At 41.8% G+C, this 13,282-nt stretch overlaps 1 protein-coding gene across 1 annotated transcript in view; it reads right to left on the bottom strand.

The window, feature by feature from the left end:
- The window catches only part of LOC104279806 (mitogen-activated protein kinase 14), a gene marked incomplete at its 5' end in the record, with an annotated part of 14,799 nt that extends 5,041 nt beyond the window's left edge, over window positions 1–9,758 (bottom strand). The window contains 7 exons of the mRNA XM_009877219.1: window positions 3,882–3,953; window positions 4,727–4,841; window positions 5,281–5,328; window positions 5,756–5,785; window positions 6,089–6,200; window positions 6,572–6,630; window positions 9,629–9,758. Coding sequence (XP_009875521.1) covers window positions 3,882–3,953; window positions 4,727–4,841; window positions 5,281–5,328; window positions 5,756–5,785; window positions 6,089–6,200; window positions 6,572–6,630; window positions 9,629–9,758 — 566 coding nt within the window. The remainder of the gene's footprint in view (window positions 1–3,881; window positions 3,954–4,726; window positions 4,842–5,280; window positions 5,329–5,755; window positions 5,786–6,088; window positions 6,201–6,571; window positions 6,631–9,628) is intronic.
- Window positions 9,759–13,282: the final 3,524 nt, after the last annotated feature.

Raw genomic sequence — 13,282 nt, 5'->3', positions numbered from 1 at the left:
CTGGGCTCATGTCTCCCTTCTCGAGTTGCTCGGCCGAGTCCCCCCGACTTAAACCCTCAAAAAAAAAAAAAAAGAGTAAATCCAATGTACCCCGTTGGATTTAACCGAGCTGCCCAATTGCCAACCCTTAACTGTCAACTCTGAAAATGAAATCGGTGTATCCACCGGCACTGGAGAATTAGCAGAGGGTGCTACTACCTGCAATCAGCTCCTTTAATTTAGCTTTTCGGCAGCGCTGTCTGAAACGGCCCCGACGCCTTTCGCTCGCTCTTGTGCAAGAAGCAGTCGTGCAAATTTCTGAACTGCTAACACACCTGAGAAGCTGCGTGCTGTACCTCAGATTGAATATTTAAATTCTTTTCGAGGCTTTTTTTTTTTTCAAATCAGGTGCACTCAGCTGTGCTGACAGTATTGCTGCCTGGTTTTGCTGTCAGCTCTTTTCCCCGGGAGGGGAAAACTGCTGTTGGGAAGATACTTGTGAAACACGCTTCAGATAAACGTCTCAGATGAACGAGAGAAACTGCTGCCACGGGCACACCAAAACCCAACCCCGCTTCGAGGTTTGGGGCCACCACCTCCAACCTGCTGATCCGCAGCATTCGTTTAACGATGGGGCTGAGCGCGTCCCCGAGAAACGAGCTGTGAGCAATTAAAGATGGAAAAACGACTCAGTGAAAACAAAGCAAAAGGGAAAAGGAAAAAAACAAAAGCACACAGTTGCACAGGGAAGGAAAGCGCAGCATGCAGCCCCCAAACGCCGTCCCCAAGGTGCCCCCACCGACTGACCCGCCTCGGGGATTCTAAAATTGAGAGAAGAGCCCGCCGTCACCGCCGGCAGCGGCATCGCGAGGGTGTGAGAGCTCATCCCGGCAAAGCAAAGGTCAGAGGTTGTTTTAGCTGCCACCACGAGCAAGAATGAGATGGGTCGGAGGAACGTGGCATTCCCGACTGGTTAGTTATCACGGAAGTCTCATACTACCGAAGAAAAACAGCAATAAAAACACTCTGCAGAGTTTGAAGGGAATACAGTCAACTTAAAACATAAAGGAAATCGGTTGAACCAGTGCAAAACAGTCGAGATATTCTTATTTGTACTTTATATTGACCTGTCAAAGTCAACCTTCCTTCTTATTTGTATGAATCGTTCACATTACAAGAGCTGTAAAAAAAATTAAAAATATACATGCTTAACAGAATCTGAACTTAGCACAAGACAGATAAAACCATAACAAAGAGCAAGCCTCGAGCTATGTCTGTTAAAACCCCAGAGGACTCTGATTTTCATTACCTCTTTTTTTTTTTTGTCTCTGATGAGTCTTTCCCACAATCTCACTCCCTTCCCTACCTCCTGGCGGAGATTTTACCAATATTAGAAATTCATCTTCTAACCAAGTATTTCCCGCCATAGATTATAAGAGGAACAATTCAATTAACTTAGTTGACAATTCAATTAACAATTAGCTAACAAACAGTTAACAATTCAATTAACTCAGTTTTAAGTTAGGGATACTGCAACGATCCTGCAGAGCTAAACCCATACTAATCACAGGTGGGTTTTTTTTCCTAAAAGCATTTTTAACTCTTGCTTTAAAAATCAAGAGAGTCATGTTCAGAATCTTTACAGATTAGATCTTTCAGAACTTGAAATTAAATGCAGTGTTACCTTATCTGTGCTATAATCGTCACAGACAGCACTGGAGCCCATCATCTCAGAATACAGCTTTATTACTTACCAGATTAAATTAACTGTACAGCTGTATAAATAAATATCTAAGGGACTGTAAATAACATCCCATCATTTCTGCAGCAGATTTGGATAAGTCAGGTCCTTGGCTACTGGCAGCATGGGGAACGTACCTTGAATTAAGCACGGTAATATTAATTGCAAACTCCTAAATCAGCGATCGCAGGGTGATGCTGCAGGAGGAACACGGGTCTCCCAGCAAATCTGGGGCTACGAAGAAATTAAGAAGCCCAAAAGTACCCAATGGGATCTGCATCTGGAAAAATTCCTCAAATTTTCCCCCCAAATCAAGGTTCATAACCACAAACGCTGCTCCCCTCGTGATCTCCGGATCAAACCGCACCGATGTTGCTTTATGTGGGGAACCGCAGACACAACCTCTAAGAGCTACGCTACTGCAAAAAGTTTTATCTACAATGGGAAAGGATCGGGCCTTATTTTTCTTAAAATCTAACCAACTCACGACAGACAAAGCATTTAATTCAAAAGTGTTAGTGCCACCTGCAAAGAAATTGAGCGTTTAAGGTAAAAAATCATGAGTATCTGCTGCAAGATATAAACTGAAGCACCTTAATATGACAAAGCAAACAAGTTAGATCCTAAAAGTAAAATTTGTTTGCGGATATTACTGGCTATAACCCACAGCTGGAGAAAAAACTTCTCAGGCTCGAAAAAAGTTGTTTTGTTCCATTCATAAAGCACGAATAGTGAAACATTTCTTACATACTGCAAATCTTACTAGCAAATATTGTGCTTCCAAGGATCAAGATTTTTGAAAAGGAGTCAATAAATGGCCACAGCTTAAAGACTTTTGCTTTGTTTAAATCAATGATTTTTGATTTCTCTTCTTTTTCTTGAAAGAAATGAAAAAAATCTGCCCAAAACAAATTATATGTGCTAAGATAGAAATAGGACAATTTTTTTTTCCTAGCATCTAAGCCGCTTTTGTGTTAGTTCTGCTTCTGTCTGACAACAGAAAGATACAGCAGAGGTGACCAAAGAGCAGAGTGCAGCAAGTTCAACAAATTGGGAGAGAGATTATGAGATGGAGACAGGCAGAAAAGGGAAAAAAAAATGAGAGAAAGCTACAGCACATTGAAAAGGGAGGTGACACTGGGTCAAAACTGGAATGAAAGCTTCCTTCGCCCCACGTTTTGGAATCTAGATGCTTTCCAGAAGTAATGTAGCACACAGAAGAGCAACACTAAGGGTTGCTGAGGGTTTTTTTGAGTTTTTTTTGTTCATCAAATGCTAACAGATTTGAATTAACAGATACAAACACTACTTAATAGCAGTTACTAAAAACAAACAAACTGAAAGAATAAATTTTGGGGAAAGGCAGGCAATTGTCCTCTGACAAATAAAGTCTAATTTCTAGGCAATGAAAAATCTTCTCAGTAGTAAAATACCCCTAAACGTGCAGTGGAACAAACAAAAAGCCTAAACGTAACAATTTGTACCAAGTCTCAGCTCCAATTTCCTGAGGAAAAAGAGGAACTCTCACAAAGTCCTCTCTCCTGTCCAGCCCGATTTGGTGCAGAAAAGAAAAATAAAAAAAAAATTGAGATGATGATATTCGAGCTTGAATTTTTCAAATCAGGTCGAGCACGCAGTGAAAGACGGCTCGTGATCTGTCGACATGAAGCACGGGAGCGGAACCTGAACATTTCAGAGCGATTTGGAACGAGATGCTCAGGACTAAAGGATCTGCAAACCCTCCGCTGTCTCGGTGTGCCACCGGCAGGAGAGGCCAGAAGGGAGCCTCCACGTTTGCCAGAAAGCTGAAGCGTAAAAAGGACTCTTCGCAGACAGCCTACCCCATGCAGTTATTTTCTACAGACTCAAAGGAATTTAAATAAACTTAAAGGAAAGTAACTCCCCCGACCAAACAACACATAATTCTAGCGATGCTAATAGACAATGAAGAGGGACAGATTTGCCTTCTTGCACGGCGACTGTTTCCTGCGCAGCAAAATCAAGAACTCACCTCATCGTACTGCGAGCAAAAAGCCATTAATTTAAAAGCAAACAAACAAAAAAACCCCCTCCAAACCCACAACTTCTCTTCTTGCTAAGTAGGTGAAAGCAAAGATCTCTAACTTCCATTTCAAAAAGATGTATGACTTTTAAAGGATACGGTCTGTACCAGGGAACAACGTTCTTCCAGTCAACAGTTCAGCCATAATGCAGCCCACTGACCAAATATCAACTGAACAAAATAAAATAAAAAACAAAACGTAAGGTAGAAAAATACGGTCTCAACAGAAGCACCCTATCCAACAAATGCAAACAACTTTATCCTTAAATAGTCTTAAGGCATTGAAAACATCTGAGATAGGGTGCAAGCTGTCTCCTACAGGTCAGTAAACTACATTGTCTAAGACTTGGCCAAATAAAATACCAGACTGGGGAAATTTCCCTCCTAGAGCATAACATGCACTGGACTCTGAAGAGCTGCGGAGGAATTTACATCCATTAGAAGAAGAAACTGGTTCAAGAGAACTCTGAAGGAATAAATTTCCACGTGGCTTTACATAAATCCTACCCAACCAACCATTACTCTGCAGATACAGGACAGTCCGTACACACACAAGAGGAAAAGTAAAAGCAGTGAAGTATGAAATCAGGGTAGCACATTATCTTCCTGTGCAAGAGCTAGTCTCAGCGTTGACTTTTCTTCTCTGCGCCTGATCTGGCAGCACCACAGGGAAGCTCGGGGTGTTGCTGGGAAGATGCTGAAAACTGTGAGGAAGATATAACTGTGAAGAAGCAGCTAAGAAGAGTGGAAAGGAGATTTATAGACTTTTTAGCATTTCTTCACATCGTAACTCCAGACATTTTCCAGCGCACTCCCAGCAGCTTCCTAGAAACACACCTTCTCCCCTTCTCACCCACGTTCCACTCACTTACTTTACAAATAACCGTGCTAGAGAAAAAAAAACAAGCGCTGACAGTATTTTGCTGATGTGGTAAATGCATTACCTGTCTGGTTGTAATGCATCCAGTTGAGCATGATCTCGGGAGCCCTGTACCACCGGGTAGCCACATACCCGGTCATCTCGTCATCTGTGTGTCGGGCCAAGCCAAAATCCAGGATCTACAGAATAAATAAATAAGAGACATCCACCAACCGCTGCAGCGGAACAACGCAAACTAGGCAGAGCAAATAACTAAGCAGTTACTGGATTGGGTGGAGGAGAGGTGGCATAACTGCAAAAGCAGGTTATGAAACTTCATTTCACAACCTGTCCAAAGACGCTAGCCTAGAATAGCCCAGGACTCGATTAGGACTCAGAATTAGGTCTGGATTATCTTGTCACTAAAACAACTAAGCCCAGACTAAAGCTGGATTCAGTTAAAACCACGGGAACAGATACAGAAAAGCACATCCCTGCAGTCAGGAAGGAGATTATTATACTCTGGGCCACAAGAGTATTTCAATAAGGAATTAGTTTTATCCCTTTAATTCCAAGGGACATCCACAAGGTATTCACTCGAATGCCCGGCAAACCAGTCCCACCTTACGATTACATTACCTTCAGCTCGCAGTCTTCATTAACAGCCAGGTTACTAGGCTTTAAATCCTAAAAAAATCAAATGAATCAGCATTAACGACAGTATACATGCTGTTTCGCAAGTCTATAGCAGATAAAAAGGTAAATGCAGATAGAAAATAGATTCTAACTCGCTGTAAATCTCAGTTCTCCAAGCTGGGGAGAATTATTTTATCCCAGAGCCAGCTATCTGTTCTGTGGTCTTCAGAGACATCACATATAAGCAAAAAAATGCAGAAAGGCTTATTGCAGCACCAGTGCCACAGATGTATATTTAGCTACAAGCCACATGTAGGCAGGAACAAACTAAGGATCTTGACAACCACCTCCTGTCTTTACCTAAAATAATTCACGGAAAATTTCTTCTTGTCTCTGTAGGTGCTACATTGTAAGATTCTGCTCTACATGTTTAAGATATTGGTTCAGTACAGGACAAAATCTTAGGATAAACACTCACCCTGTGTATGATGTCAGCTGAATGGATGTACTGCAAAGCAAGATGACAAATTTTACACGATAGTTCAAGTAGCCCCCGTCCGATTTCTCCACTAGCCAACAGCGCCCCAGCCCACCCCACATTCATAGTCAGAATGGAGCAGAGGGCAGGACTCTGTCATCTTCCAGGTTCTGCCCATAGGAATGTATAAAAAGATCTTCTTAAATGACACACAGGTAACCCTACGGTACGTTTGGAAGGTTAGAGAAGCCCCACTAGGTACTCATACGAATGTCTGAGAGAACACCCATCAAGCACTTCCAGCTGCCACTGGCGAGCTATCGGCACAAGTACCTTCAGTCCCCGAAGAATTTGGTAAATGAGGAACTGCACATGGTCATCGGTGAGCTTCTGGCACTTCACAATGTTGTTCAGATCTGCTCCCATGAGGTGTGTCACCAAGTACCTATGCATAAAACAGAAACACACAGGCTGTGAAGCAATCCCTTCATCGGGAGTAGGATGAAAATTCCCTATGGAGCTCCAGCAGCAGGGCTTACTGTCCCAAAATAATAATAACTGAAATGCAGTTGACGACACTTGGATAAGGTGGCAGACTGGTATGTCAATTCCTACAGCACTGCTCAATGACACACCAGCAAACCAGTTGGAAGAGTCCAATAGTTTAGGATGTCCTAATATTTTTGGTGTTGGAATTCAGAATTGTCTGAGAATGATAGCAGACGAATTGAGGTGGAAATATTTTTGCCATCATCTGGGAGATGCAAGGAAAAACACAAAAGATGTTTTGTTGCAGTCTTCAAAGAAGTTACCTACACATCATTGAATTCTTCTAGTGACTTGGCAGGGGTGAACACATCCAACAAACCAATCACCTAGAAAGAAAATGGCAAAGTGAAAAAGCTGTGAAAAACATTCATGGTATAATACGATACGGTTATTAAGATCCTTTGTGAAACAGGAACTCTTCAATCTGGAAGATGTTTCATTTCCAACCAGACGAATCATTCAGACGGAGATATATTAGTATTCATACCAGCCCAGAAACAAATGTTGGATTCTTGAGTAAAAAAATAAATAAAAGTTAAAAACATAACAGCTGTCTTTTCACAGGAGCCATCCACTTAAAGCATCAGAGGGACAGTAACAAAAGGCAGGTGTAAATGCTGAAATAGAATATCTTATTTCTAAAGCCTGCTGAAGTTTGTTCAGGAAATAAGCAGACAAAAGAAACAAAAAAACCCCCACCACCAGACAGATCTGCTTCCCGAGCAACTCTCAGCTAAACTGTTGGCTCCATACTAAAATCAGAATTGGGAGACTATTTGTTTCACTTCTGCTGAGTAATGGCTAGAAAAATTCAAGGATCTGTATCACCAGCAATGAATAACGATGACTACAGTAAAAAAATAAGTCAGGGAAACAGTGCAAGGCAGTGAGGACCCAGTTTTCAAAGAGCTGGCAGCCTCACGCTGCCATTTGTATCTCCTGCTCCAAGAGCAGCTGCTCCACCTTTCACTTCCCAGCTAGCAGTAGGGAGGAAAGGGATATGCATGTGTTACTTTGTGGAAAAGAAGAATGATACCTAATTATCTCAAGAGTATCTTCTAGGTCATTTAACAAAATAAAAAATCTATCTAGTTGATAAAAGTTTATTCTACACAAGTGCACAAGAAATAAAAACCTCTGTCTAATCTCATAGAGTGCATTTTATTGAGGAAACGGAAGAGAAAGAACATTTTCCTGCATCTCTTGATATACAATCACAGCAACTCCATTTTTTGACAGACATCTTTCAACTGTCCCATTCCCATCCATCCTGTATCATGTATCTTGTGCTTACAGTTTCTTTCTCTGGTGGACTCTTCCATTCAACATTATCCACCCAGTTTAGCACAGAAAAACGAAAACTGACTTTGCTATCTAGCCTTCAGGGTTTGTTCGTTTATCACTTTCATCTTGCCACACTGCAAAGCGCAGCATCAACCTATCTGTCTCTTCCGTGGCGTCGCACAAACACTTAAATATAGCTATTCCGCAGCGCATCCCTGACTCACTTCTAAGGAAGTGTGAACACCAGTAGATTCCAAATCCAACTCCTAACCTTTTGCTTTCCCCTCTCCACATTTTCAGATGTCACAGAGCTTATTAATTTCTTCAGATGACAACAAACCCATTTGCTCTCCCATCTGCTTCACGCAAGCTAACGAGGCCTCCTGGAACTCGAAAAGGAAACGCAGGCACGCTCAAGCGTTCTGCAGGTGCGTTTATTTGCTCGAGATCATGACGAACCAGACAAGACACAGGAGAAAGAAAACCAGCCCATGCTCAAGCCCCTCAACTGCCAGACCTCTAGACGTGCTGGCATATCTCAGGCCACGTAAAATTAAGTGTTTGACTTCTGAACCGAGATCTGAATAGTCAAGGCACTGGCTGCCTCAACTGGCTCTCAACATCTCTGCATCTGCCGGATTTTTTAAACCACAATCTAGATAAACTTCCCACAGGTAGGTGTGATGAACTGATAAACACTTCTATGTATAAACAGCTTCCTCTTATCTCTTACCCTTAAAGCTACGTAGGCTCTTTGCAATATTAATCCAAAAATATTCACGAATGCCAGACACAGAACCGTTGTGGGACCAGTCAGCCTAATTTTCATCGCTTAACCTTACCAAGCTTGGACAAAACAGGTTGAGATGCTGATTTTTTAAATTTTTGTTTGTTTTGCAACCAATTTTCAAAGCTTTCCTGTTCGAAGAACACCTCAGCCATGAGAAAATGTCCAGAAAAAAAATCTCAAGGGGATGGGTATTAAGCAGGATCAAACGCTGCCTTTCCTGTAGAGACGACGGTATCGTGCAGAGGTGCTGAGGGAGAATTCTTAACACATCAGCATCGCCAGTTCCAGTTGGGTGAGCCACAGTAACAACACCAAGAACATTTAGGGGCTACCAGCTGCTGGCTGGGGTGGTTAGAAGCCAGAACACACAACCACCACCACCACGACAGAGGGAATTCTGGACAGACCATCCAAGGAGAACCTTCCAACGAAAATACACTTGTTTGGCTTTTTGTGCCGGATAAAAGGACCCGGGTTTGCTGAACTCAAGTCCAAACCAGCATTTCCCTTCTGCTAAGTTGGAATTTGCTTGGACAAAAGAAATCTAGAGCCTTCCTTTCCTCTCGATGTTCTGACAGCTCTACAGAGGGCAAGTTAGGAGACTTTTTGTTCTGCTACATGTAATATTTACCCCATGCAACAGAAATACGTTGGTGTGTTAACGCCACAGAACCTGCCAACCAACCCTTTTCTACACCAAACGGAAGTTATAGCAGAAAAATAGTTCCTATTGTTTCCCTGTTGATGATTTAAGCGGATGGCTTGTATGAAAAGTCATCTGATGGACGTCCCCTCAGCACCCCCTTTTTACCTGCAGGAGTCTAGTGAACCTTCTGATGCAGCCAAGCTAAAACAAACAAGTATGAAAAACCCTCCAGACAGGACTAAAAACAAACTTTGAGATTTCCTTTTTAAAAAAAATAAATCAATTCCTAACATAACAAAACCTGCAGCTTACTACAGAACGTAAGTGTCCTAAATCCTTAAAGACAGCACGAACCTGCCAAGCAGCAGTTCCCAGATAATTCTAGGAAATACTGAGATTTTTGTACTACAAATCTGGTTATGGAGTTTTGTTTTTCTGGGTTTTTTTTTATCTGCATGCTTTTCTACAGCTGTAACGGACTGGATTACTGGAAGCTTTGTATTTAGCGTTAATAAAAAACGGATGCCACAAGATCCTCGGATGCAGTCGTGACGGATGCTCGCTGGCTAACGTGGCTTTTTTGGTGTCATCTCCTTCAACTTACATTTTCGTGTTTCATGTGCTTAAGCAGCCGCAGCTCTCGGTAGGTCCTTTTGGCGTGAATGATGGACTGAAATGGTCGGGACAGCTTCTTGACAGCTACACGCAGCCCAGTTTTCGTGTCGAAGGCAGAACTACGATAAAGAGCAATCAGATTATCAATATGAATTATTTCTAACCGCCTTCAAATCCACACTTGGCAACCCTAGGTAGGAGCTCTCTGGAGACAGAGTCGCAGTCGGCGCCACCTCTGCAATGAGAATCATTTCTAGGTATCCTGCTCGCCACCCAAAACGCCCACGCATTTACACAACTATCGGTTTCTGCAGAAAATCTTGAAAAGATGGGTCTCACCCACACAGTAAAGGGAAATTTTGCAGAAAAGACAAAAAAGAGAAATGCTTATGATTTTTCTGTCTAAAAACAGTTATGCTCTTAAATGTAAATATGCAATAAAAAGCTGGAGAGAGGAAGAGTATTCATATTATCTGTACTCCTAAATATATTTTCATACACCACGCTTCATTACAAAACGCTGTGCTCAAGCTACTATCTGCTGCAGTTTGAGTCCACACAAAAAAACCCAGGATCTGTGCCTCATAAAATCAACTCTGATGGTTCTTAATCGTTGAGTGAAAGTGAGATCAAACCTCTTTGGTAAATCACATCTAATCCTCAACTCCCATCATACAAAACCGCACGTGAATAAGTGATATTTAGCTGTATTATTACGTACTAAAACTTGCCCCTTTAGCAGAATCTTAGACATAAAACTTGTGTATATATATATATATACACACACATATGTTTCCTCTTAGAGCCCATTAATATAACTCCACCCTATTTGGTAACTTCATATATATAGTTCATGTTTTGTACTGCAAAACCACCTTTTGAAGTACGTCCTATTACAACCTATTTATTTATAATATCAAGAAGCAAAAGTCTGAGAAATTTGTGGTTGCCTCAAAAATAAGACATGAAGAACTATGTGACATTTCCAACACACTGCATAAAATCTTCCAGAGCTTAGGGCTTATATGCGAGGAATTGAAGAAACGTGGGCATTTATCTGTGAACTAAATTACTCCTCTTTCTTCTGTTCTTTGATGTTCTTATCTAAAACAGCTCTGGTTTGTCAAAAAGGAAGGAGGGAGGAGAGAGGATGTGAAATCAAGGTTACGCTTGATTCAAGGTAACAAACGAGGGGAAAGTATGGAAAGGAGAAGGTCAGACAAAGACAATATTGATCTATTTTCACGTTTTGATTTAGGGCAAACTCCTGATTCCACTTAAAAGTGAGTACGCACTAGTTCTTGATAAATATCGAGTGAAAAGGAAAGCAATTTCTAAATGTAAAGCGTGAAGCAGCGTAATGAAGCGAAAGTTCAAAACCAGTCACAGAAGTAGTCCTAGAACAAAGCCACAGCTCCATACACAACTCTTACCCCCCTGCAGCTCTCTGAAATAAATGGAGTCGTTTATTTTTAAAGCAATGGGACTTGCAAAAATAAAAAAAAAGACCCCTTATCTCAGAGCTGCTTGGTTTCTGAGAACTTGCTGTTTATGAGAAACAGAAAACAAAATCCAAGCAGATATCTAAGCTGCAACATTTCAAGAAGTGCTTAATTCCATTTTCTTCTGAAGCCTCACGTGCACCGTTCTGCAATAGTCAAACGTACCTAATTCGGGCTGTAGCTACGTGACAGTCTTTTAACGATTCTCAAGGTGTTTTCTAGGACTTGGGAGCAAAAATAAGATTAGTCAGCACAATTCAACACACGCTATCGTGAATTAGTCATGAACCTTTACCAGCTTTCTAACGAAAAGCAGCACGCACCGATATCTCTTTCAACCTAAAACCAAGGGGGGATCCCCTGCACATTAACCACCTCCCCAGCTCCACGGTGAGATTTTCTCTCTTGGTTTGCACAAGGTTCTCCTCAGAGAATCTTTCAGAGCCGTCAGACACAACGTGAGCTGTTTCAGAGTCCAATGGAAATTCAGTTCCACCTCTCTAGAGCTACTCATGAAGCCAGAAGAATTCTAAGTTTGCTCATAGTTGAGGCCTGGTGGTTATTTGCCTACAGAGAGATGCCGAGTGATTCTCTGCAAAAATAGGTAAGTGCCTAAAGGTTTTGAGGAGCACGGAACACAGAGGTACAGAGCAGCTGTTTTAAAGGCCACTAAGCTGGTTTTCATCATGGACTTAAAAGAGCTGCATCACACTGATCATATTTCAGCTAAAAAAGTCCAATTGTGAGGGGAAATTCCTTTTTAAAACAAGAATTTATCACACCTTACACGTTTTTTAAGGTCTTATACAGTACCATGTTATGGCACCCAAACTGCATCAGTGAGCTGATGCTACAGTCCTGAGCTAACCTGAACTGAATCCAGAAACTAAGAGCTAGAAAAATAAATTATTTTAGAGAACCTGTATATATATCTTCTTAGAAATAATATTTGAGCTAGACTGGGGAACTGAAATGCTTAGAAAACTACTTAAGAACACAATTTAGGTAAACATTAGACAACCAAAACATTAATTTCTGTGCAAAGACTAAATTGCTAAAGGGTGTGCTGCGCTCATCGCTAGTGCCTATGCAAATACCCAGGGTAGCTCAATCTCTTCAGTGGTACCTCTGGAGTTAATTTATGCACCTCTCGTTAGAGACAAGAAAGTCTTAGTACCAGCCCCTTTTGAGCTCAGTCTATACACCCATTTCAACCAGTCACCCTCCCGATGCACTCTAAAAACTTGTAAATCTCATTTTTCCGCTGCTATACCAGCTTCTGCATCTAAAGCTGCAAAAAAACCCAGATGTGCTCACGCTCCTTTCATTTCTGAACGCACAGAGAGCTCCCACGAAGTTCCAACGGGCTGCCTTCGCTTTCAGAGCTCTGCTCACGGCTTTTCTGTGCACACCTGTCTCCTACCCAATGCCCCTTCCTTCTGCTAATCCTACCTGCGCGGCGGCTCCGTCTCACGCAGTTTTATGGTTCTCCTCCTATCGTTCCTCACGTTATCTACCACACCTCGCCGGCAAAGCAGGCACCTGTCTCTGCAAGCACACACGTATTTTGGAGGCACTCGCAGGCTTTGATAAGGGATTAATAAGCCTAAAGACACACTCTGGTCAAAATAAATATTAAAAAAAAATAATCCAAGGAGGAACTGTTACTGCCAAGGTGATATTTAGGGTTCGTTTCCTCTGGAGCCTAGTGGTATTTCTTAAATCCAAAGTGTTTCTCTGTTGGTTTAAGAAGAGGGGAATTATCTCAGTATCTTCATAATACTCAGGAAATTCAGAGTCAGTGTTGGTACTACACCGAAAAGTGGGGGTTGGAATGGGAAGAAATCCCAAGTTCTGGAAGGGCTACACAACTTGACAGTCTACGAACCAAAAAAAGCCAAAAAATTCTTACCCAAGATTCTGAGGAAGAGTAAATCCTGGCTGTTCAATTCCTTTCCAAACTGAACGAGGCAACACAGACAGGCTGCAAAGCAATTAAACTAAACCACTTCTTTTACAAAGGTGTCAACACAACCCACAAAGAACTGCCGCAAAAACAGCAGAGTAAATTCCTAAGAGTGTACCGAGCTCGCCTTCACAGGATTTTATAATGTGATGGCAAAGATCACCAAAACACCTCT

Source organism: Apaloderma vittatum, unplaced genomic scaffold (assembly GCF_000703405.1).
Source record: "Apaloderma vittatum isolate BGI_N311 unplaced genomic scaffold, ASM70340v1 scaffold15449, whole genome shotgun sequence".
NCBI lineage: Eukaryota > Metazoa > Chordata > Aves > Trogoniformes > Trogonidae > Apaloderma > Apaloderma vittatum.
This window is presented reverse-complemented; position numbering and strand designations above follow the sequence as displayed.